This window comes from Onthophagus taurus, chromosome 7 (assembly GCF_036711975.1).
Source record: "Onthophagus taurus isolate NC chromosome 7, IU_Otau_3.0, whole genome shotgun sequence".
Lineage (NCBI taxonomy): Eukaryota > Metazoa > Arthropoda > Insecta > Coleoptera > Scarabaeidae > Onthophagus > Onthophagus taurus.
Genome location: NC_091972.1, coordinates 20,167,470 through 20,189,757, shown reverse-complemented (window position 1 = coordinate 20,189,757; position 22,288 = coordinate 20,167,470). Strand labels below are relative to the sequence as shown.

At 34.7% G+C, this 22,288-nt stretch overlaps 2 protein-coding genes across 2 annotated transcripts; both read right to left on the bottom strand.

The window, feature by feature from the left end:
• Window positions 1-7,523: 7,523 nt before the first annotated feature.
• On the bottom strand, window positions 7,524-8,427 carry LOC111428685 (mitochondrial ribosomal protein S11). The gene is made up of 4 exons (XM_023064335.2): window positions 8,140-8,427; window positions 7,854-8,085; window positions 7,736-7,801; window positions 7,524-7,680 (listed from the first exon to the last, which is right to left on the bottom strand). The coding sequence occupies exons 1-4, from the start codon at window positions 8,340-8,342 to the stop codon at window positions 7,573-7,575; spliced, it is 609 nt and encodes a 202-aa protein (XP_022920103.2). The 5' UTR covers window positions 8,343-8,427; the 3' UTR covers window positions 7,524-7,572.
• Window positions 8,428-12,583: 4,156 nt separating this feature from the next.
• LOC111428684 (protein TsetseEP-like) lies at window positions 12,584-13,689 on the bottom strand. The gene is made up of 2 exons (XM_023064334.2): window positions 13,613-13,689; window positions 12,584-13,549 (listed from the first exon to the last, which is right to left on the bottom strand). Exons 1-2 carry the CDS (start codon window positions 13,617-13,619, stop codon window positions 12,666-12,668), a joined length of 891 nt encoding a protein of 296 aa, XP_022920102.2. The 5' UTR covers window positions 13,620-13,689; the 3' UTR covers window positions 12,584-12,665.
• Window positions 13,690-22,288: the final 8,599 nt, after the last annotated feature.

Genomic DNA, 22,288 nt, shown 5'->3' with positions numbered 1-22,288 from the left:
ATGTTGAAGATTCTCTTCAAAACAAAAATCAATTTGCAGAAAAGATTCTACATGATGATAATGAATCGCCTTGCAGCGTTTATGATAATATACTACAATCGTCAGCTTGTGCTTCTACATCACGGGCATTTTCTGTTGATACAAATACCGAAAAAAGCAATATTTCAATTTCTATTTCTAGCTGTAATACCTGGACATTTAATTTCAAATAAATTATATTTTTGAAATTTTTTTATTATACTTACCGTTCTAGAACGGTAAGTAAATTATAAATTATATTTTTGAAATTTTTTTATTATACTTACCGTTCTAGAACGGTAAGTAAATTACTTACCGACGTTTTAGCCGTAGCAACCAGTAAAATCAACTTACCGTCATAGAAACACTACTCGTAAATAAACAAAATAGTCCGATCGTGCAAAAAAATAGTTAAAGGGGGGAATGGTGTAATGATTTTATAATAAAATAACTTGCCTCTTATTAAAAAAGAAAATATCTTTCTACCACCATTACATATTAAACTTGGACTCTTCAAGAATTTTGTGAAAGCGCTAGATATAGAAGGCCAAGCATTTGCTTATTTAAGAACCTTATTGAAAATCTTTCATTCGCAAAAACCAAGGAAGGTGTTTTCAACGGTCCACAAATAGAAAAACTTTTAAAAGATGACAAATTTCAAACCATTGGAGTGAAGTTAACGACGACCGACGACCTTTCAGCGACGGATTTTGTCAATTCCACCACGTAAAAATCCACCCCTTAGCCGTGAGTTGCTGAGTTGAAATGTGGTGTGAATATAGCTTCGAGATCCCTAAGTTGATTTTCGTTAAAATTAGAGTGCTACACATGAAGGGGTGTCAACCCCTAATAAAAATAGGTGAAATTCGCTATGTTAGATGAAAAAAACAATAAAATCCACCCCTTGCCGTGAGTTGCTGAGTTGAAAGACGAGAAGCCAACAAATATTTCAAAAAACTTTTAAAAATTGCAAGATTTAATGAAGATGAATGGAGAATGACAATACCAGATCATTATCACCAAAGCAATGGTTATGACTGTGGGGCATTCATAATCTATTACTTTCATCAAATCGTCAAAGAAAAGTCATATATTGAAAAAATAGATTTTAACAATTATAGATGTTCTCTTCAGGAAACAATTTTACAATATTCTGTGGATATGAACAAATATTGTTTTCTTTTTTGTGGGCAAAACAACGAATACGGTAGCTCCACCTGTTATAGTTGTAATAGAATGTATCACATCAAATGTGCCTAGGGCGTCGAAGATTTTTACAGAAGCGACCAAACTAATCTTTGTGTAAAATTTATCAACAAACACAAACAAAATTCTGCATAATCTACCAACTTTTAGGTAAAGGTATAATTTCTTAGTCTTTATTTTTTTTACCTTTCATATTTCAGTGATAACAACACTAACACAATTATTTATTGTGTTCGAATTGACTTTTTTAAATTATTTTCATATTTGTTTCTTTGTATTATATTAAGTTTTTGACTGTTATCATAGATACTTACTTTTATATAAAAAAATTTTCATGCAAGTGTTTTATACATAATATATATTATATTTTCTTTCCATATAACATAGCGAATTTCACCTATTTTTATTTAGGTTGACACCCCTTCATGTGTAGCATTCTAATTGTAACGAAAATCAACTTAGGGATGTCGAAGCCATATACACACCAAATTTCAACTCAGCAACTCACGGCTAAGGGGTGGATATCATTTTTATTTTTACCTAACATAGCGAATTTCAACTATTTGTATTAGGGGTTAACACCCTTTCATGTGTAACACTCTAATTTTAACGAAAATCAACTTAGGGATGTCGAAGCCATATTCACACCAAATTTCAACTCAGCAACTCACGGCTAAGGGGTGGATTTTCTTTTTTTTTTTCACCTAACATAGCGAATTTCACCTATTTTTATTAGGGGTTAACACCCTTTCATGTGTAGCATTCTAATTGTAACGAAAATCAACTTAGGGATGTCGAAGCCATATCCACACCAAATTTCAACTCAGCAACTCACGGCTAAGGGGTGGATTTTCTTTCTTTTTTCACCTAACATAGCGAATTTCACCTATTTTTATTAGGGGTTGACCCCCCTTCATGTGTAGCACTCTAATTTTAACGAAAATCAACTTAGGGATGTCGAAGCTATATATTCACACCAAATTTCAACCCTGCAGCTCACAGCTAAGGGGATGGTTTTATTTCTTTTTAAAGCCGAGACGTTTTTACCCTATTTTATTAGCAGTTTCAAAATTTATTCTGGAATTCTGGGATAAACAGCAGGTAGTGACCTTCGTAACATTTATTTAACACAACATGATCATATTTTCTATGTTCAATTCCCTTCACTGTGCGTTTTAATCTTAGCGACGGATTTGCGACCGTGATGGAATTGACAAAATCCGTCGCTGAAAAGTCGTCGCTAACTTCACTCCAATTTTCAAACCTATTTATCATCCGTTAAAGCTGTAGCCTGGAATTCGTTCAGTTAATTGTTTCTGATTTTCTTGGAAACAATAAAAGCCCGAATTACGAGACAATTGTTGAAAATTTTCTTCAGAATTAGGGGACCAAACTACATAAGAAAAATACAGTGGCGTCAAATGTACATTTTATGATTTTTTTTTGTAGACTAGTGTTATTTATGCTGAGATAAGTTTGAAAAATCATTAATACAAATTTTTTCCTCTTTGTAATTCGATCCGGAGCATTAGTTATTTATTTATTTATTGATATCGGGGAGCAACAACAGGACAAACCCAATAAAGTTGCTCCACATAATTATTATATACGAAAACCTTAAAGTAATATTTAATATGATTACAAATATGTTGTTATCTTAAATTAACATTATTAAATATTTAAATTACACATGATGTGCGCAGTCTTCACAGCCTCGCTGACCGCAAACTTAATATTTCGTGGGTTACTTGAAAAAAGATCGCAACTCACCCGATCCGCGGTTCTTTCCATCCTCAGAATAGGCGAGTTACGATATGCGTTTGTTCGTGGAGTGGGCATATAAAAAAGGAAGTCGTACCGTAACTGACGAGGAGGAACATGAAAATCAATTCTCGCCATCAGCGATGGGGAATCAGTATGACCATTGACAAGCTTGTACAAAAATAAAACGTCATTATATGCTCGTCGCTGGGAGAGCGTTAACAATCCGAACATTTCACAACCAGACGCATAGTTACTGTACACTTGTTGGGTTTTATAACACAAATATTTAATCAGTCGTTTCTGGGTTCCTTCTAACCTAGTGATATATACGGAATATTGAGGATTCCAGATTACGCTACCAAAGTTTAAGATGCTGTTGACATATGCATTGTACATACTTATAATTGCGTTGTGGTTTGTGAAATCCTCGGAAGATCGCTTTATAAAGCCCAGCATTCTGTATGATCGAGCAACCACAACATCTACATAAACATCGAAACGTAGTTTTTGATCTAGTGTTACACCAAGATCAACTGTAGATGTAACTCGACGCAACTTATCGTAGTTAAGGATGTAATCATATTTTATGTAATTCTTTTTCCTGGTGAATGTGATGGTGTGACACTTAGAAAAGTTTAAGTGTAATTGATTACTTGTACAGAAATTGCAAATCCTATCAAGATCTGCCTGTAATTTAACACAATCGTCGATGCTTCGAATAGAAAGGTAAATTTTTAAGTCGTCAGCGTACATCAGGCAACGCGAATTAAGAATATTATTAAAAATGTCGTTTATGTAAATTAAAAACAGTAAAGGACCGAGATGACTGCCTTGCGGCACTCCGGATGTAGTGTGAATTAAGCGTGACTTATAGCCACCAATATGTACAGACTGAGAGCGATCGGACACGTATGAACCAAACCAACGCAACAAATTGCCAGAAATACCAAAAAGTTGCAATTTACTTACCAACAGAGAGTGATCAACTTTGTCGAAGGCCTTACTAAAATCGGTGTACACTGCGTCCACTTGAACATTTTCATCGAGCGACGCAAATAGAAAATCGGTATATTCTAAAAGATTAGTTTCGACTGAACGCCCGGAAAAAAACCGTGCTGATTAGTATTAATACTTCCACGAATTAATGGATTTATTATATATCAGCTGTAAAGGAACTGATATTGCCTGAGCACAGTTTCTGACCAGTATAGCAGGTATACCGTCAGCACCAGGACCCTTATTCAAAGCTACTTGACGCAATGCCCCCTCCACTTCAATGAGATCAAAGTCATGAATGAGTACGCGCGGAGAATCAACCGTCCTCACCGCATCATAATGGGGAGCAGACGGTGCTGCGAAAACTGCACTAAAATAATTCGCAAATAACGAACAGATGGCATCGCCGCTCGATGCCTCAACCCCATCCAGAATTACAGTTGATGGGATACCCGTACCGCCTCTTCTGCGTTTGAGATATGCCCATAACTGCTTTGCGTCCAATGCAACACCATCCTGCACACGTTTAATATACGCTTTATAATCCTGATCAATCAGGTATTTAGAGCGTCCGCGCAGAAGACGAAACGTTAAATAGTCCAACTGATTTCCACAACGCTTCCACTTTTTATGCGCTTTATACTTTTCCATTATTACTTTTATTGTGCTCTTAGAGAACCAAGCCGGGTAACCATTCACAGGATGGCATTTGTGTGGTACAAATTTTTTAATGGCTAAAGACAAATGATTATAGAAAATATCCGTAGCAGTGTTGACATTATTTACATCTGCAAATACGGTTTCCCAATTAATGTCATTAAAGTAATCACTGATATCATTAAAAGCAGCTCGTTTAAAGTTATAAGTAGTAGGAAGTCGTTCAGTGAGGTTGATTACAGGTGCAATACTGCACGCCAACTCAAGTGACGAATGAGCTACGTCTTCTGGAAGTAGAGAAGAATCGCTCAGTTGAATTCTAGATACAGTTACAAAGCGTTCCAAGACCAAATCTAACGTGTTGCCAGATATGTTTTTAAAAGAGTTATGCTGAGTAAATTCACAAAGTGAAAGGACGTCTAAGAAATCAGTTGAACGTGGGCTAGCAGGAGAGGCAGTACACATTCCAAAACCATCGATATTCCAAACTATCTCGGGCAAGTTGAAATCGCCACAAATCAAAAATTTATCATCACGGAAGCGGTCAACAATGTGTCTCAATTCATTACAAAATACATTTAATGCAACATTATCATTAGGAGGAATGTAGATACAACAAATATGCAGTTTGCTTATACGCTTATCGCAATAAAGTGTTACACAAATAGCTTCATTGGCTGGAAACCAGTCTGACCTCTGAACACTGCAAAGACTCGCACTAACACCTATCAGCACACCACCCCCCCGAGACACACCACCCGGAACCGCACCAACACGATCTCTTCTGTAGATGTTGTAGGAAGTAGGAAGAACCTCAGCCGAATTGATACCAGGGTGGAGCCATGTCTCCGTTAGGCATAGCACATCGACGTTGGTATTTAGCGCATTATTATAAATAGTAATCAGTTTAGTACGAACGCCACGGACGTTTTGATAATATACTGAAAGGCCAACCATTTTTAAGCGTTTGTTTTATTAATTCTTTTTAATTATTATATTAAATTAATTATTTAAAGGCGTGAGAGGTCATCAGGAGATCTTATATGGACTACCGGCGATGATTCATTCTTTCTGGCAAAAATCTTGCAATCACGTGTCCATACAAAGCGATAGTTTTTATCTTTAGCAATCCCTCTCGTTCGAGCAAACAAGGCCTTATTAGCCGGCGTCAGATGATCATTAACGAAACAGCTCTCCCCCACCCCCTCAATATGCAAACCCTGTCGAGAACCAGGTACGGACTTCCTTTTGTTGATTGCCGCCGCCAAAAAAGCATCGCGCTTTAGGCGGCTGCAAAACCGCATCACTATAGCCCGTGGAGCTTTATTTTGCTTATCAAAGTGTGGAACACGATGAATGGCATCAACGTCTGTCGATGAGAATTGGACTCCTACATGTTTGGCAATGTTGTCTACAATAGACAAGAGATTTTCATTTTCACGTTGGGGAACACCATGAATTTCAACATTACTCCTACGGGAGTACTGCTCAACCTCATCCAGCCTCGCAGTCAAACTCGTTACCTGCTCTCGTAAGCGGCTATTTTCAGTGGTTAACTGATCAACAATTTTTATCTTTCCATTGAACGATTCAAGCAACTTTTCAAAATCACTAATCCGGTTGCTACAGAAATTTACAGAATCAAGTAAGCTATCGTGCTTACTCCGCATTTCAGTACGCATCTCCTTAACCATATCATATACGGATTCTAATATGACGGTTACAGGGCGAAGTTGATTAGGTGGCGCAATTGAGCTACGGCGTTGCGGGGGCCGTTGTGGCGATCGACAGACGCTGCATCTCCACGAAGCGCCCGGTACGGACAGCAACGCTTGCGATGCACTGTCCAAGTCCGTGCATTTCAAGTGATACCACGTATCGCAAGTCTCACAATGAATGCCAGGACCTGATTTTCTCCCCACCAATTGATGACACGCTCCGCACTTCGATGCCGGCATAATGGCCAATTTGTCACACCACAGAACGGAAAAATTGCCCAAAAATAAATTTCGAATTTACTCACGTTATTTACTTGTTAACTGAGATTGGTTGTATAAACTTAAAGGTTATTACTTAAACACACTATGGACCCGAAACACACAGAGAACTGAGACTGTTATACTCGGGAAAATTACCGAAATTTACAGAGCCTCAAAAACGCGCGTACACGAGCCCAAGTACGTGGGAATGAATATAATATATATATGCATACTGTATATAACAACATATTTCGAATAAATGTATTTTAAAACCTAACATCTTCTTAATCCTTAGAATCGATTCCCCCTAATTCCATATAATTCAATGATACAATTTGTGGAGGATTTTTGAGGGACATAAATAGAAGGACTACTACTGTAATATTATATCTTGTTGTCTTTGTTATTACCTAGTATGCATTTAGTAAAAGTGAATGATTGTAATACATCAAAAGGCTGATTGTAACGATTATAATAACATGGCAACATTGTAGGTAAATGCCTAAATAAATGTAAGATTGTATATATTATGCATCGAGATACATATAATTTACTGGAGTACGTGCTCACGATATTCGCTTGGTCGAGAAAACGGTCCGATTCGCCAGAATGTTCCCCCACCTTATAACGGCAAGAAATACAAATAGCACTAACGAATGGATATAATTCAGCATGAATTTATTCAATATTTACTAAGTAATTCAAATAATGTTATTCAATAATGATAAAAAATACCAAGTAATACATATTTAAGTTATTATAGTTAGGAAAAAAAAAATAAATATTATGTATGTTACGTTGAAGCGCACTCCAGTAAACATAGTATATCTCGATGATATTGTGAGAGTGATTCTTTTATTATTTTATTTCTGTATGATTTTCTTACAATTAAAAATGCAAATATTTATAACCACATCATTATATTGTTCAAATTTTTTTAGCAACAAATTAACTACAACTTCCTAGCTTTTCTAGGTCTTGGTGGATTCCACGATACTGGTGTATTATCTGTAATTGAAATAATTTCTAAACCAGACATTTGCAATCCTTTTATGGCAGACTAAAACAAATCAAAACTTAACCATTGGTTTTTTTATTATAAAATTTTTTTTTACCATTCGCCCTGGTCCCAATCCTTTGACTCTAACCCTTACAGTTCTAACCCCACGCTCAATAGCTTTCTAAAAAATTAAAATAAGCAAATCTTAATAACCCCATTTATAAAACACTTACAGCTCCAATACTAATTGCGGTTGCTTGTGCTGCAATATTAGTACCTTTCCTAGTATTTTTAAAACCTTCCATTCCACATGATCGTATAAGTTGTGGGGCGCCTTTATAATCGGTTAAACTCAAAATGGTATTATTACTAGAGACCCTAATATGAAATATCGGTAAATGCTGATAAGGTACTCCTTTAAACAATTTATTTGGTGTATCGATCGTTGGGAAAACATCTTCTTTGCTACAACAAAAAATTCATTACAAATACTTCATGTAAAAAATTAATTTAGCTCACTGCTGTATTAATGCATCAATATCGATAGCTTTTTCTCCGGTGGTTCCTTCGTCCTGAACAGGAAGCGATTTATACATCTCTTTACGATCCTCCACTTCTCGTTTGAGTGCATTTGATAAGGATATGGTTCGAATTGCATTAAATCGATTATGATCGTTCAAATATAAAGTTCTAAAACTCTTTAAAAATCTATTGCAAAGCATTTTAAGTGTGATTTAATTTCTAATAAATAATAATAATGAAATGTGAGGTTATAATACAAAGTTTAAGGTTAGGTTATTATAGGACAAAAAATTAAGACATCTTTTGGTTATAATATAAACTATAATTACAGATAACTTTTTTTGAATGTTCGAAATTTATTTAATATTTTAAATTGAAATTTGTATAATATATTAATATATCAACTAATAAAAATTGAAAAAAAAAAAATTCAAAATGTATATTGTTTGTAAATGTTTTAATTTAAGATTAAATATCAATTTTTAAGTTATGGTTACACGTCCTATCTGTTATCTGTGAGGGGCTGTAATAGTACATACAGGTGCCCATTATGTATGGAATATAGTATACAAGATGTTTCGGTGACTCGGGGAACAAATTTAACCACATATACTAGAGTGAAAATGACGACGATTCATATAAAAAAAAATTAATAAAAGTCTTCAAATTTCAAAGATACTAGTAGCATTCAACTTGCCAGAGCTTCCGGGTGATAGTAAAGTTGACCAGCAAAATGATGATGTTAGATCTATAGGAGAGATACTTAACTATTTGAAAATCCAGACACCTAATTTTACTGTAAAGCGATTGGGTAAATTTGATTCGTCGATATTGAATCGTAAGCGCTCATTGAAAATCTCTTTTTCCTCCTCTGATGTAGTTCACAATGTTCTTAGGAACATTAAGTCATTATTAAAATCTGATAAGTTCAAAGCTGTTGTTCTAACAACAGACAAAACACCGTTGCAAAATTCTTTCTACAAATCTCTCAAAACACAGCTTGATACCCGCATTGCCGCCGGCGAGGTGAACATAAGAATTAAATATGTGAATGGGTCACCTAGAATTGTATCATCTGACAGTGACCGAAGTATCCAGCAGGGAAACCAATAGAATCTAACAGGAAGACCCACACACTTCGTTTATTTTATCAGAATATGCAAGGACTACGAACAAAAACTCACCAATTATACACAGCCACAAATTCTACAGATTTCGATATTATCTTGCTTACCGAAACATGGCTATCTCCGGACATCACCAACTCTGAGTTGCTGCCTACTACATTTAATGTAATTAGAAATGATCGTAATCACCGTCTTGTGGATAGAAGAGTGGCGTTCTTATTGCCTGCAGTCAGCAAACCAAATTGTTCAACTGTGATATGTCCGAGATTTTAAATCTTGCCCCGCTAATTGATGTGGTTGTTGGTAAATGTGTCTATTTCTCGATCAGCATATTTATTATTACACTATACATACCACCTGATGTTCCGCTGGATGAACTGTTTCTTGATTCGCTTAGTATCAGCTTGATTGGAAAGAATATTATAATTTGTGGCGACTTTAATTGCTTCCGTTTTGTGATGTCCGAGAATAGCCTCGACCGCAAATCTTTTCTTTTGAAGAACTTTGTTGATACTTTAAACCTAGTTCAACATAACCATATCTACAACTCTAGAGGTAGGATACTCGACTTAGTATTTATTACTGTATAGTATTTATTACTGAAAACTTTAATCATCCTGCGTATTTGATAGTGTTTCCATCAAATAACAACCTTCGTTTTAACTTCCGTAAAGCGGACTTTCGTGGATTGTATGACGATATTGGTCGTGTTGTCTGGTCTGATATATTGATGTGCTCGGATATTAATATTGCTGTGGAAAAATTTTACTATAATATCTATAACGTTATTGAAAAACATGTACCCAAATTCTGCTTATCGCCGTCGAAATTTCCTGTGTGGTTTACTGGAAGCACTAAGCATATATTGAATATGAAGGAGCACTACTTTAAGAAGTGGAAGAGATCTAAACAACTATCATATTACGATGAATATGTTAGGTTGCGTCGTTTATCCAAGGATGCAATAGATTCTGATTATCAGGGTTATCTCGTGAATACCGAAAATTGTATATTGACCGACCCCAAAAATTTCTGGCGTTACGTGAATCAGAAACATGGTAATTCGCGTATTCCAGGCTGCATGACCTTTGTTGGCTCTGAAATCTCTGATCCCCTGGAAATAGTGCAGGCCTTCTCTGTCTTCTTTTCTGAAGCCTTCAATCCTGGACTTACAACTATCGGTAACTGTTACCAGCAAGTCAACTGGCCTGGACCCTTCTACATTACTCCATTTTCTATCGAGGAGGTAGAAATCTGTATGAAAGGATTAAAGAACGACTTTACCGCTGGCGACGACGGTCTCCCAAGTTTTATTATTAAAGATTGTGCACCCTTCCTCAGCAGACCTTTAACCTTTATATTTAATTTATGCTTAAAAACTAAAACTTTAACGGGAACAAGTTGATATAATTTACACAGATTTTACAAAGGTATTTGATAGATTAGATCATGGAATACTTCTTTCTAAACTCTGCAGTCTTGGATTTACCAATGATTTCGTGGATTTAATTTCATCTTACCTCTCCAATAGACTTTGCTATGTGAGCTACAACGGTTTTAAATCTAATACGTTCACTGCGTTCCACAGGGTTCCAACCTGGGTCCCCTTCTATTCAATGTTTATCCGAATGATCTATTACGATGACTTGATTGTAATGTGCTTGCTTACGCCGATGACCTAAAGATATTCGCTCGTGTAACATCCCCTGAAGACTGTGTTATCTTACAACGCAATCTGAACGTTATCAGTTCCTGGTCAATACAGAATGGAATTGACCTTAACATAGCAAAATGCGTTGTCGTATCTTACACAAGGTGTAATAACCCATTAAGGTTTAATTATTGTGTAGGAGTTGAAGCAATACGCAGAGAACGCGCTATTTGAGATTTGGGTGTCTTATTCGACGACCAGTTGCAATTCAAAGACCATGTTAACGCTATAGTAAAGTCAGCCTCTGGTGCATTGAGTTTTATCATCAGGCAATGTAGAAAATTTAACAACGTAGCTGCATTAACAGTACTTTTCTATGCGTTTGTTCGTACAAAATTGGAATATGGTTCTCTGGTTTGGTATCCTTATTATAGTTCTCACCAGCTCATGCTCGAGAGAGTGCAGAAGAGGTTCTTAAAATACTTACATTTTAAAACAGTTGGTCAGTATCCGGAGCGAGGTGTTGACTACGTTGCGTTATTGGAAGAACTTAATTTTTCATGAAGATGGTAGTAGAAAATTTTTATCGAACATTGTCAATTGTACTATTGACTCACCTTCACTTCTTGCTCGAGTTGGATTCATTATACCCAGACCTAGTATCAGGAATAGCAACACATACCAGGGGCCGATCGCTAGGATTTCAACGCTTTACCATAAATAGTGTTTAAGATATTTAGAAAAATGTGTTAAAATTGCCTAACTTTGATGGCCTGTATCTTTGCAATTTGAGGACTTTTACTAATTTTTTTTTACACGAATCGTGTGGTTACATTTATTCCCTGAGTCACCTAAACACCCTGTATATCTTGGTAGGTATCAACTTTATAAAAAAACATTTTATACAAAAGTTATTTAATATTTTATTTGCCTTAATAATACAGCATTCAATTGTTTTTATTTCAGAAAACAAATGAGCAACGAATAACACTTAAAGTTTTTGAAATGGCAATGTTCCCTTCGTTAGGCTCATTTGATAGAGATTTTTTTTCTCTTTTCGATGATGTAAAATTTTAGTACCCTTATATCAGAAAATTTTTGAAAAAAATAGAATAATAGTTTATTAAGAAAATTTAACTAATTTTGTACTACATAAATAATTTGTACCATCGACTATTGACGCCCTTCACGACCTAACAATAATATTATACTATATTATCTTTTTACTCCAATGACGTCACGTTTCCCACCTTACTCCGCCAATAATCTAATCTACTACATAGATTAACCTATAACATTAACCGTTAACCCTATACGGACGTTGTGTAAGTTGTCTCAATCGTGAATTGATTCGTGAAAATGTTTTTAAACAATCGTTATTATTGTCCAAATTATAATTCAAACCTCAAAGAAAGACGTTAGCGTTACCAACCTACGTCACAAATCACTAGATATGGGGTACTACCAACCGACTTCTATTTCGCCGATAGCAATCCTACCGACAAAAACAGTTTGTACAACAGCGAATATGTTTATCCTCCCTATAAGGTTATTGGCCGGGTAGTTAACAGATAGGTTACCCTCTCAGAGAGGTAATAAACACCAGAAATTGTTTGTAAAGATAGTAGTAACTTAAACAGTAAATCAGCAAAAGTTTCCAAGATTTAATTAATCAAATTAATTTTATTTTTCATTTTGCTATTATTTGCATCATTATTAACAATACATTTTTATTTAAAGATTTTTTAGAATTGTAAGAATTTAGGTAAGAAACGGAAGCTTTCATCAGAGCCGGAGCCGGAATGTTCTTCACTTGATTTATTGGGTTTAGCTTCATCGGAGCTTCCAGAACTTCCACTTTCGGAACTGTTGCTTTCTTCGCTGGGTCTTTCAGGTTCGGGTTCTGGTTCTGGCTCTGGTTCAGGTTCTGGTTTTTCAGATGATTCTTGGGAATTGCTTTCAGAGCTTTTGCTTTCTTCGCTTGGAACTTCAGGTTCTGGTTCTGGCTCTGGTTCAGGTTCTGGTTTTTCAGATGATTCTTGGGAATTGCTTTCAGAGCTTTTGCTTTCTTCGCTTGGAACTTCAGGTTCGGGTTCTGGTTCAGGTTCTGGTTTTTCTTCAGATTCTTGGGAAATGCTTTCAGAGCTTTTGCTTTCTTCGCTTGGTACTTCAGGTTCGGGTTCTGGTTCTGGCTCTGGTTCAGGTTCTGGTTGTTCTTCAGATGATTCTTGGGAATTGCTTTCGGAGCTCTTGCTTTCTTCGCTTGGAACTTCAGGTTCGGGTTCCGGTTCTGGTTCTGGTTCAGGTTCAGGAATTTCTACAGATTCTTCGCTTGAACTAGAGCTTGAACCTACTTCGCTACTGTCACCACCTCCTCCGTTGTTACCTCCTTCACATCCAGCTTGATTTGGCCAATCACAAACGTTCAATTTTTTGTTGAAATGTAATCCATCGGGGCAATCGTATTTGACTGGTTTTCCCCAATCACATTTGTAAAAAACTGTGCAGTCACTGGAATCGACGAGAAAATCGACTGTTTCCGGGTTCATTGTGGATGGGCATTTTCCAACTGGTTCTGAATGAACCAAATTGATCGCAGCCAAAATAACCGCGCACGATAAAAGCACAACTTGAAAAAAATAAGACAAATGTTGATCGATTTTAAAAGATTTACAAAATAGAACTTGCTTACCTTTCATATTTAGCGTAGTTGTTATAACTGGCGCTAATCCAAAACACCTATAATGACACCTTGTGAAATTATTTGCTTATATAGTCCAATTATCAAACTTAATCTAAAAAATTAAAGCAACATTACTTTATTATTAATTGATTATTTGCGTTTATTGTTATAATTTTTTTAGAAATGTTCATTAATGTTGTTTCAAGTGGGTATTCTTTGAAAAAATGCTTACTAAGAAATGATACTGAATTACTCCTATTAATACACTTATTTGAGGTTGATAGATTTTGATTTTTATTTTTCTTTCTATCAATTTGTCATAATATGAATTTTGGTCGAGGCCAAAATCATTTTTTAATAACCACTCAATTCCTGTAATGGTATCCACTAGAGTTTAAAAGGATGGGACACTTTAGATAAGGTTAGATAAAGACAATATTAAACTATATATTAAAAACGCTCTTTTTAATGCCTGAACCTGAACCAGAACCTGAAACTCAAAAAACACTCTGAAACAAACCCTTCCTAAAGTTATTCTCAAGATACAGTTGAAGAAAATCCACAATCTAAACCTAAACCAGTAATTTGTAGGAATTTTGGAATATATGACTCCTTTTATAGCGGTGTTCCAAAAGAAAATAGGAGTCTCTATTTTGATACATCGGAAATATAGAAAGTACATTACGACATGGGAAGTAATGAGCGAAAGGATTATTAAGATTACGTTTACATAAATTATATAACGTATATCAGAATTAGGGACTCGAGAACAACACTAACAAAACAGAATATATTAGTATTGGAGGAGAGGAACGAATTCTAAGATTGGACGATGGGAATCAAATCAAATGGTGCATGAAATACAAATATTTAGAAGTGGAAATCACAAATGATGAAACGTTAGACATGGCAATAAAAGAATAAAACTTTCTTGGAAGGAGTGCTATCACGGTATCAAATGGAATACTTTGGGATAGAAACATAAGCAGCAGCAACAAAACAATATCTAGTCTTCTACAAGAAGTATCGGGACTTCTGTAAATAATACTTAAGTTTCTGACAGAAATATCTAGTCTTCTTCAAGCAGTATATAGTCTTCTGCAAGCAGTGTTTAGTGATTGCAGGCAATACCTGGTCTTTTGACCAGATTTTGTTAGCAGAACTTGATATAGTATTAATCTAAGATTTATTAATCTATGATATTAGCAATACTGCTTGCAAAAGACTAGATATTGCTTACAGAGGACTAGATATTGCTAGCAGAAATATAGTTATTGTTTACAAAAGCCACGATACTTTATGTAAAACACTAGATATTGTTTACAGAAGCCTAAATACTGCCTGTAGTAGAATTGATACTACTGCCAGAAAACTAAATAAAGTACACTCCGCTTATAACGTATCCACATGGGATCAAAAAGTGCGTACGTTATATTAAGGAGTATGTTATAATAAAATATCTATATTGTTAAGTGGGTATGGTTAATCAAATGAATAAAATCGTATTCAAAAATTTTACTTTTACAAATTACTGGCTTAGGTTTAGATTGTGGATTTTCTTCAGGTGATTTTTGAGAATAACTTTAGAAAGTGTTACTTTCAGAGTTATTGCGTTTCATAGTTTCTAATTTCAGGTTCCGATTTCGTTTCTGGTTCAGGTTCAGGCATCAAGAAGAGCGATTGTTGTTGGATTCATTGGAGATAGGTATTTTCGAAGTAATTCCGCGTAGAAAGAAATTCGATAAATTTTAAAACTCATTTAAAATTAATTGAAATACCACAACACCTACTATGTTTTAATATTGCCTTTGTCTAACGTTATCTATAGTGTAAAAATCAAAGCTATTAATTTCAAGTTGTATTGATTTATTAAGTATGTATTAATAACAGCTATTAATTACGATTATTGTTCGAATTGCTATTACAATACAACCATACTTTTAATCTCGAGTGGCTACCTTTACAGGAAATGAGTGGTTATTAAAAAAATGATAGTGGCATCAACCAAGATTCTTATGTTCGTGAAATATATGTATATCATCAATTGAAATGAGGAAAAATAAAAATCAAATTCAATGAACTTTACTTTTCTTGCTTTGGCAACTCCGTTGATGATGTTCTTTGAATCACGCTGTAATAATAATAATTATTATTATATTTGTTGGTGCTAATATCAACCAGACCATATATTACTTGCAGAAGACTTCATATTGCTTACAGAGGACTACTTAGAAAGCAAGAGCTCAAGAAGCAATTCTCACGAATCAGCTAAAGAAAAACCAGAATCTGAACACGAACCTGAAGTTGCAAGTGCAGAAAGCAAGAGCTCAGAAACCAATTCCTAAGAATCATCTGAAGAGAAACCAGAATCTGAAGCAAAGCCAGACACCAAACCTGAAACAGCCAGCAAGAAAACAGTTCCGAAAGTGGAAGTACTGAAAGCTCCGAAGAATCTGAACCAAATAAACCAAATAAATCCAATGAATGATAACTCGACGCCCTGGAAGATGAAGACGGAGGGGAACCCCCTGAAGGGGTGAAGAACCCCCTCCGACTCCCGTAAGTTATGGTTTTTACAATTAAAACAAAAAGTAAGCCTGTGTTTTTTATTTTTGCACTTACCGAGCACAATGTGACCTGAAACGGATGGGCCCCCCTCCGATACCTGTAAGTTATGGTGTTTCCATGTTAAACTAAAAAGTAAGCTTGTATTTTTTATTTCATACTTACACAAACGTGATGCGATCTGGAACTGATGGCTGAAGACGAAGGGGGTCCCCGGTGCACAGTGGGGCGAAACGCTGTTGTGCTGGCCAAAACCTATTTTATTAAACATTTTCAAATCAAGAGGGAAGTGATAATTATCGGTACTAAAAAGAATGACAATTTTAGTACACAGGTCAAACTAAACCGTAAAAAATTAGAAGTATGCAAAAAACGCTGTTAAAGTCGAGAGAGTTACGCGCTGTCGGACAATCTGAAAATTTTGCAGTACTTCAAAATTTTTTATTTTAGAAACCATTTCGGAAATACTTCTGATTTTTTGTATATACCAACTTTGATATGTATTCTATTCATTTTATAAAAGAAAATGTCATTATCTTCGCTAGTTTTTTTGCTAGATTTTCGTTTGTATAAGACTGCTAGTTAATGAATAATGTTTGAGTAGACATATCGTTGTGAGCTAAATCTACCTACGACTAAAGTTTATGACGTCTTTTTTTTTTCAACACGATTAGCGCATTTATAATTAACAAAACATCCAAAATCAACCCCCCACTAAACAATGGCGATATTCGCGGTACCTCGGCTTCCCAGTGAAGATAGGGGTAGGTAATATTTATAAAAGGCGCCACGCAATTTACACCACGAATCACTCTAATTGCGAAGAGAAATTGACGAATATTCGTAAAGGGTTGACAACACAAAAGCAAGAAAAGATACAATAGAAACAGATAAACAAAATTGAAATAATCAAAGGAAATCAAAATTTTATATCGCACATTTAAATTTTTAAATTAAGGGAACAATAAACAACAATGTAATAATAAAAAAGAATAATATATATATATATATATAAAAAATGTTGAATAGTGAAACGAATAAATAGTATCCCGAAATAATGGGGTAAAAAAAAATTAATTCAAAACAAATAAGCAAAAGAAAATGAACCCTAAATTTGACCGCGTCACGTCACCGTTTGATTGAGATCTCTACCAGGTGAACGGAAAATTTAATATAAAAAAATCGAAAACAAATTAACCAAAATTTTCCCCCAAAATCTGACCACTATCTTTACAATAATTAAATGAAATGAAAAAAAAAAGTCTCAATAATAAAGTAATTACAAAACTTTGGACTATACTCCAAAGAGCTCAAAAATGTACAACAACTTAACAACTTAATTACTTAATAGGTAATTAACATGAAACTTTTAAATTAAATTTAACACAAAAATCAAATTATTTTTCTTTTAGAACAAAAAAAAAATTAGCCAGAGACTTAAAGAAACTGGATCACTCTGACCTTTATTCCTGGTTCCTCCCCGAGTATCTTATCTTACTTCCACGGGTTGTAAACACAACAACAACCAGCAAACGTCCTCCAGGAGCACTTCGTTGGTAAGGATTAAAGGATAGTTGACGTTGTTCCTTGTATAAACCTTTGCTCCATTACTCGAACAATTATTCAGAGGATGGAATTTTTAGGCTCGTAATTAAAACCTACATATTAAAGAAAATTAGAAAAAAAAAGGGTAGAAAGGATTTACATTTAAGGTATATAAAAAACTTAAGGGTAATTAAAAAACCTACCTCTAGATGTACTGAGGTTTTCTAAACCAGCAAAATGTGAAGTATCGGGACCAAATAATATCCGGTAAAAACCGTTAACAATTCGTCGAATGACTTCCACAAAAATAAAATTTCTAGATGGGCAACAATAACCCCGAAAAATTCAAATAAACGACTTCCAAAATTCTCACACGAGACACCAAAAAATCTAAATGTCGCTAATTTAAAGGAACCCCCCAAAAAACTCGTTTCTATTCCTTACGACTCAAAATAACAAGCGCGCTCAAGCTACAAATTTAAAATCAACAGCACCCCCTAACATTGAAAATTTAAAACTTGTCCAATTCAAAACAAAAGGTAACTAGTTAACCGTAATTTAAAACTAATATTTGGTTTTTAACAACAACAAAATGTAAAGGAAAAGCTTAAAGGACGTAAAGGTAAAAGGTAAAGAAAATTGTAAAGGAAAAGTGTTAAGGAAAAGCGCCCCTAGATTCTGTTTGCTGAAAAACATAAAAAAAATGAAATAAACACGAAACTAGCGATATAAAATTTTGATTGAAACATAAGAAAATAGAAAAGGTCCGATACCAAAAATAAACACGTAACAAGTTTGGTATCAAAAGATTCCCCATTTAATGTAGAATCTGCTCATAATAAAATCTCGTGCCCGTTTTTCCCCATTCGAAGAAATATTTACTTCTTTAATTACCGCACGGAGCGGATTTCGCTCCGATCGGTACAACGTTCTAGGGATCTGATGTTACGTCTCTATTGGTGTGAAAGTGATATGTGATGAATTTGAATATTATATTCTAAATTGGTATTGTTTTGTGGATTCTAAAATATGTACGTAGGTTATTAATAAATTCATAAACATTGTTTGTTACAAAAATTATCAGTTTTATCGACGTTGCTTGTTTTCCATCTATTGTTATTTAGCTACACCGCAACAAGAAAAGTTAAAAAAAAAACTTTAGGTTTACGTATAAATACGAGTGTAAGTACCGTGCCAATTACCGTACCAATTAGTAGTAATACTTCTATTCCATTGCTAAATACTGCAAAATGTCTCAGTTTGTTATAAAAATCGAAAAATTATGCCTAGAGTTTATTTAACATGGCAAACACATTTCTTGTGCTCGTAATTATATCGCAGGACGTTTTAATTTATCTCAAGAAGATCTCAATTGTGTTGTTCAAAATATTCAACAACGTCTGCTGCCGTGTTTCAAAATTAAATGATCTCATAGAATGAAAGAACGTTTTAGAGCAAAACTCTGAATGGTTAGATTAAGATTTCGTTGTGAATCTATAAGAGGAAAATCTACCATCTGCGTCTGCAGTAATCTCAGAAAAAGCCGTCCGTGTAAAAAGGACAAAGAGAAGAAATTCAACTCGCTTGCTGCAGACTGAAAGTTTGGAACAATTACGTCGTGCATTTTTGCAAGGACTACGAGCAGAAGGCCAAATTAGGAACGCAAATATTATTGAATGTATAAAAAATACATCAACGGAACAGCAAGATTTGGTTTATCGCGTATTATTCCAAAATGAAGGTATCGAAAGTCTATTGAGTAAAGAAAATTCGTTGGCTATAATGGCAGATATAGGACTGTCTAGGTATCAGTATAATATATTACGACCATACGCTGCAACACAAGGATGTAAATTATTATCTAGTTATTACCAAGTTCAGAGCACAAAGAAAGATTGTTACCCAGATCCTTCATCAATAACCGTCACACCAGTAAGCGCCAATATAACATTACAAGGTTTACTTGATCACACCAGCAAGAGAATTTTTAAAACACAATCAGAGGAAGTGTTAAAATATCTTACGGTAACTGATCTCATATTAATGTGTAAGTGGGGATGTGATGGGTCTTCTGGACAAAGCCAATATAGACAGATTCAAGCTTCAAGTCTAGCTTCAAATATAGCATCCCAAGTTTATAAATTAGCGCCAAAACTTATAATGGTAGGTGTTAAGCAATTTAGTGTAAACTACCAATTATTTTTTACAATGATCGATGGAAAAGTATGCAGCACATTAACAGACACTCCTTCTACATTTACTTGTGGAAATGAATAATCTGGAGAAGGTAACAAGAACATCTCGGGAAGATACATATAAATTTGGTCTCGCATGGATCAAATTTATGGGGTTGGTTATTCATATCTCATACAATTTTTCATTTAAAAAATGGTCTGCCATTGATTCTTTACATAAGATTGAAAAAGAGACTAAGGAAAAACAAGTACAAGACCGATTTGGAGATGAAGTAGGTGTAATTATTGATAACCCTCGACAAGGTACTGAAAACTCCAACGAGGGTAACACTGCTAGAAGATTCGTTTCTAATCTTTGTTGCACAGCAGATATTACAGGAGTAGATGAGGATTTAATGAAATGGTTTTCCATAATTCTTCAAACATTAGCCACCGGAAGAGCCATAAATGCCAAAAAGTTTGGAGAATACGCATATAAAACAGCACAACTGTATGTAGAGCTATATAAATGCTACTACATGCCTGCTTCAGTACACAAAATACTTATTCACGGTGAAAGCATCATACAATATGCTATATTACCAATAGGACAACTTTCAGAAGATGCACAAGAAGCTAGAAATAAAGATTATAAAAAACACTGGTTACATAACGCTCGGAAATGTTCAAGGATTGCCACCAATCAAAATGTTTTCAATACGTTACTATACACATTTGATCCTTATATATCATCAATTAGACATGTTGTAGAAAAAAGCACGTTAGACTTCGATTCAGAAGCCATTGATTTCTATTATACTTTCCATTATAAGTGTAACCATTATTACGTGGAGTTTAACAATTAAGCAAGCATTATGTTTTTTTTAACAATAAATCTATATTTAAATATCATCTGTGTCTTATTTTAGAAGAAAAATTCTGACTAACTTATGATTTCTCTGCAAAGTATACATAAAATTCTAGGATAATGATTATACCGTGTATATTATTTATTGGAACTTCACAGGGTTGCTATTACGCGAATAGGACAACATCTTAACTAACACTTTTAAACATACTATAAGGGTACTAAATGTCGTTAGAATCGATAAGGTAATTTTTAAATAAAAGCAAGAACGGGGTAGTTTACCCCATGGAACCCTCTGGCACATGTGTGATACATCAATGGAAAGCTCTTTAAAAATGAATATCAGTTTATATACAGGGTGATTCATAAGTAATGGGCCAAATTGTAAATGTACGTTCAGGAGGCCAAAATAATAATATTTTCATTAACAATAATGGGTCTTAGTCTGCTCCTTACTGAGATACAGGATGTTAAAGCGAAAAAAATAAAATAGATTAATAGATCAGCTACTTTTCTACATAATGACTCATAGTTGACTTATAGTTTTTGTAAGGGTAAACAATAATGTGTGAGAGGATTTGAGTTAACTCGTAGATGTCGCCACATGCGCCATATGAATTATGAAACGTCAATGAGCTTTTACGTTTAATGAATAGTTTAAAACATTTTATTATTAAGTAAACTGATTCATTCTTGTCCTAACATAAATCAAAATGCCGAGACATAATCACTTTTCAAACGAAGAAATGAGAGACATGTTATGCGTTTACGCACAAGAACGTTTTTCTGGGCAAGCAGCATCCAGAAAATATCGTGAAATGTACCCTTACAGAAGGCAGCCAAACCGGAAGATATTTCAAAATATTTATAATCGATTGGGTGAAACAGGTTCATTTCGTCCAAAATATCATACAGGACGTCCTAAGATTATCACTCCGCAGCAAGAAGATGAAATTTTGGTAAGAATTGCGCAAAATTCTGAAATAAGCACTCGTCGATTGTCTGCAGCAACTGGAATAAGCCAACCATCCGTGACTAGAATTTTACACAAGGAAAATTTATATCCCTATCATTTTATACCTGTGCAAAATTTACTTCCAACAGATTATCGAATCAGAGTTCAATTTTGTCAGTGGCTAAAAGGAAAATTGAATAATAATCCAACATTCCTAAATAACATTCTTTTCACGGATGAAGCAACCTTTACCAGACGCGGAGTTTTTAATTGGCGAAATAGTCATGCCTGGGAAACCGAAAACCCTCGTTTAAAAAAAGATAGACATTTCCAGCACGAGTTTAAAATAAATGTGTGGTGCGGTGTAATAGGCAATACATTACTGGGCCCAGTTGAATTACCTCCTAATTTAAATGGAGAGTCATATTTAATTTTTTTAAATAATGACTTAGTCGACCTCTTGGGAGATCTTCCATTACAACTAAGAAGAAATATGTGGTTCATGCAAGACGGTGCTCCTCCACATTTTTCACGTGCTGTGCGCGAACATCTGAATGAAACATTCCCTCACCGTTGGA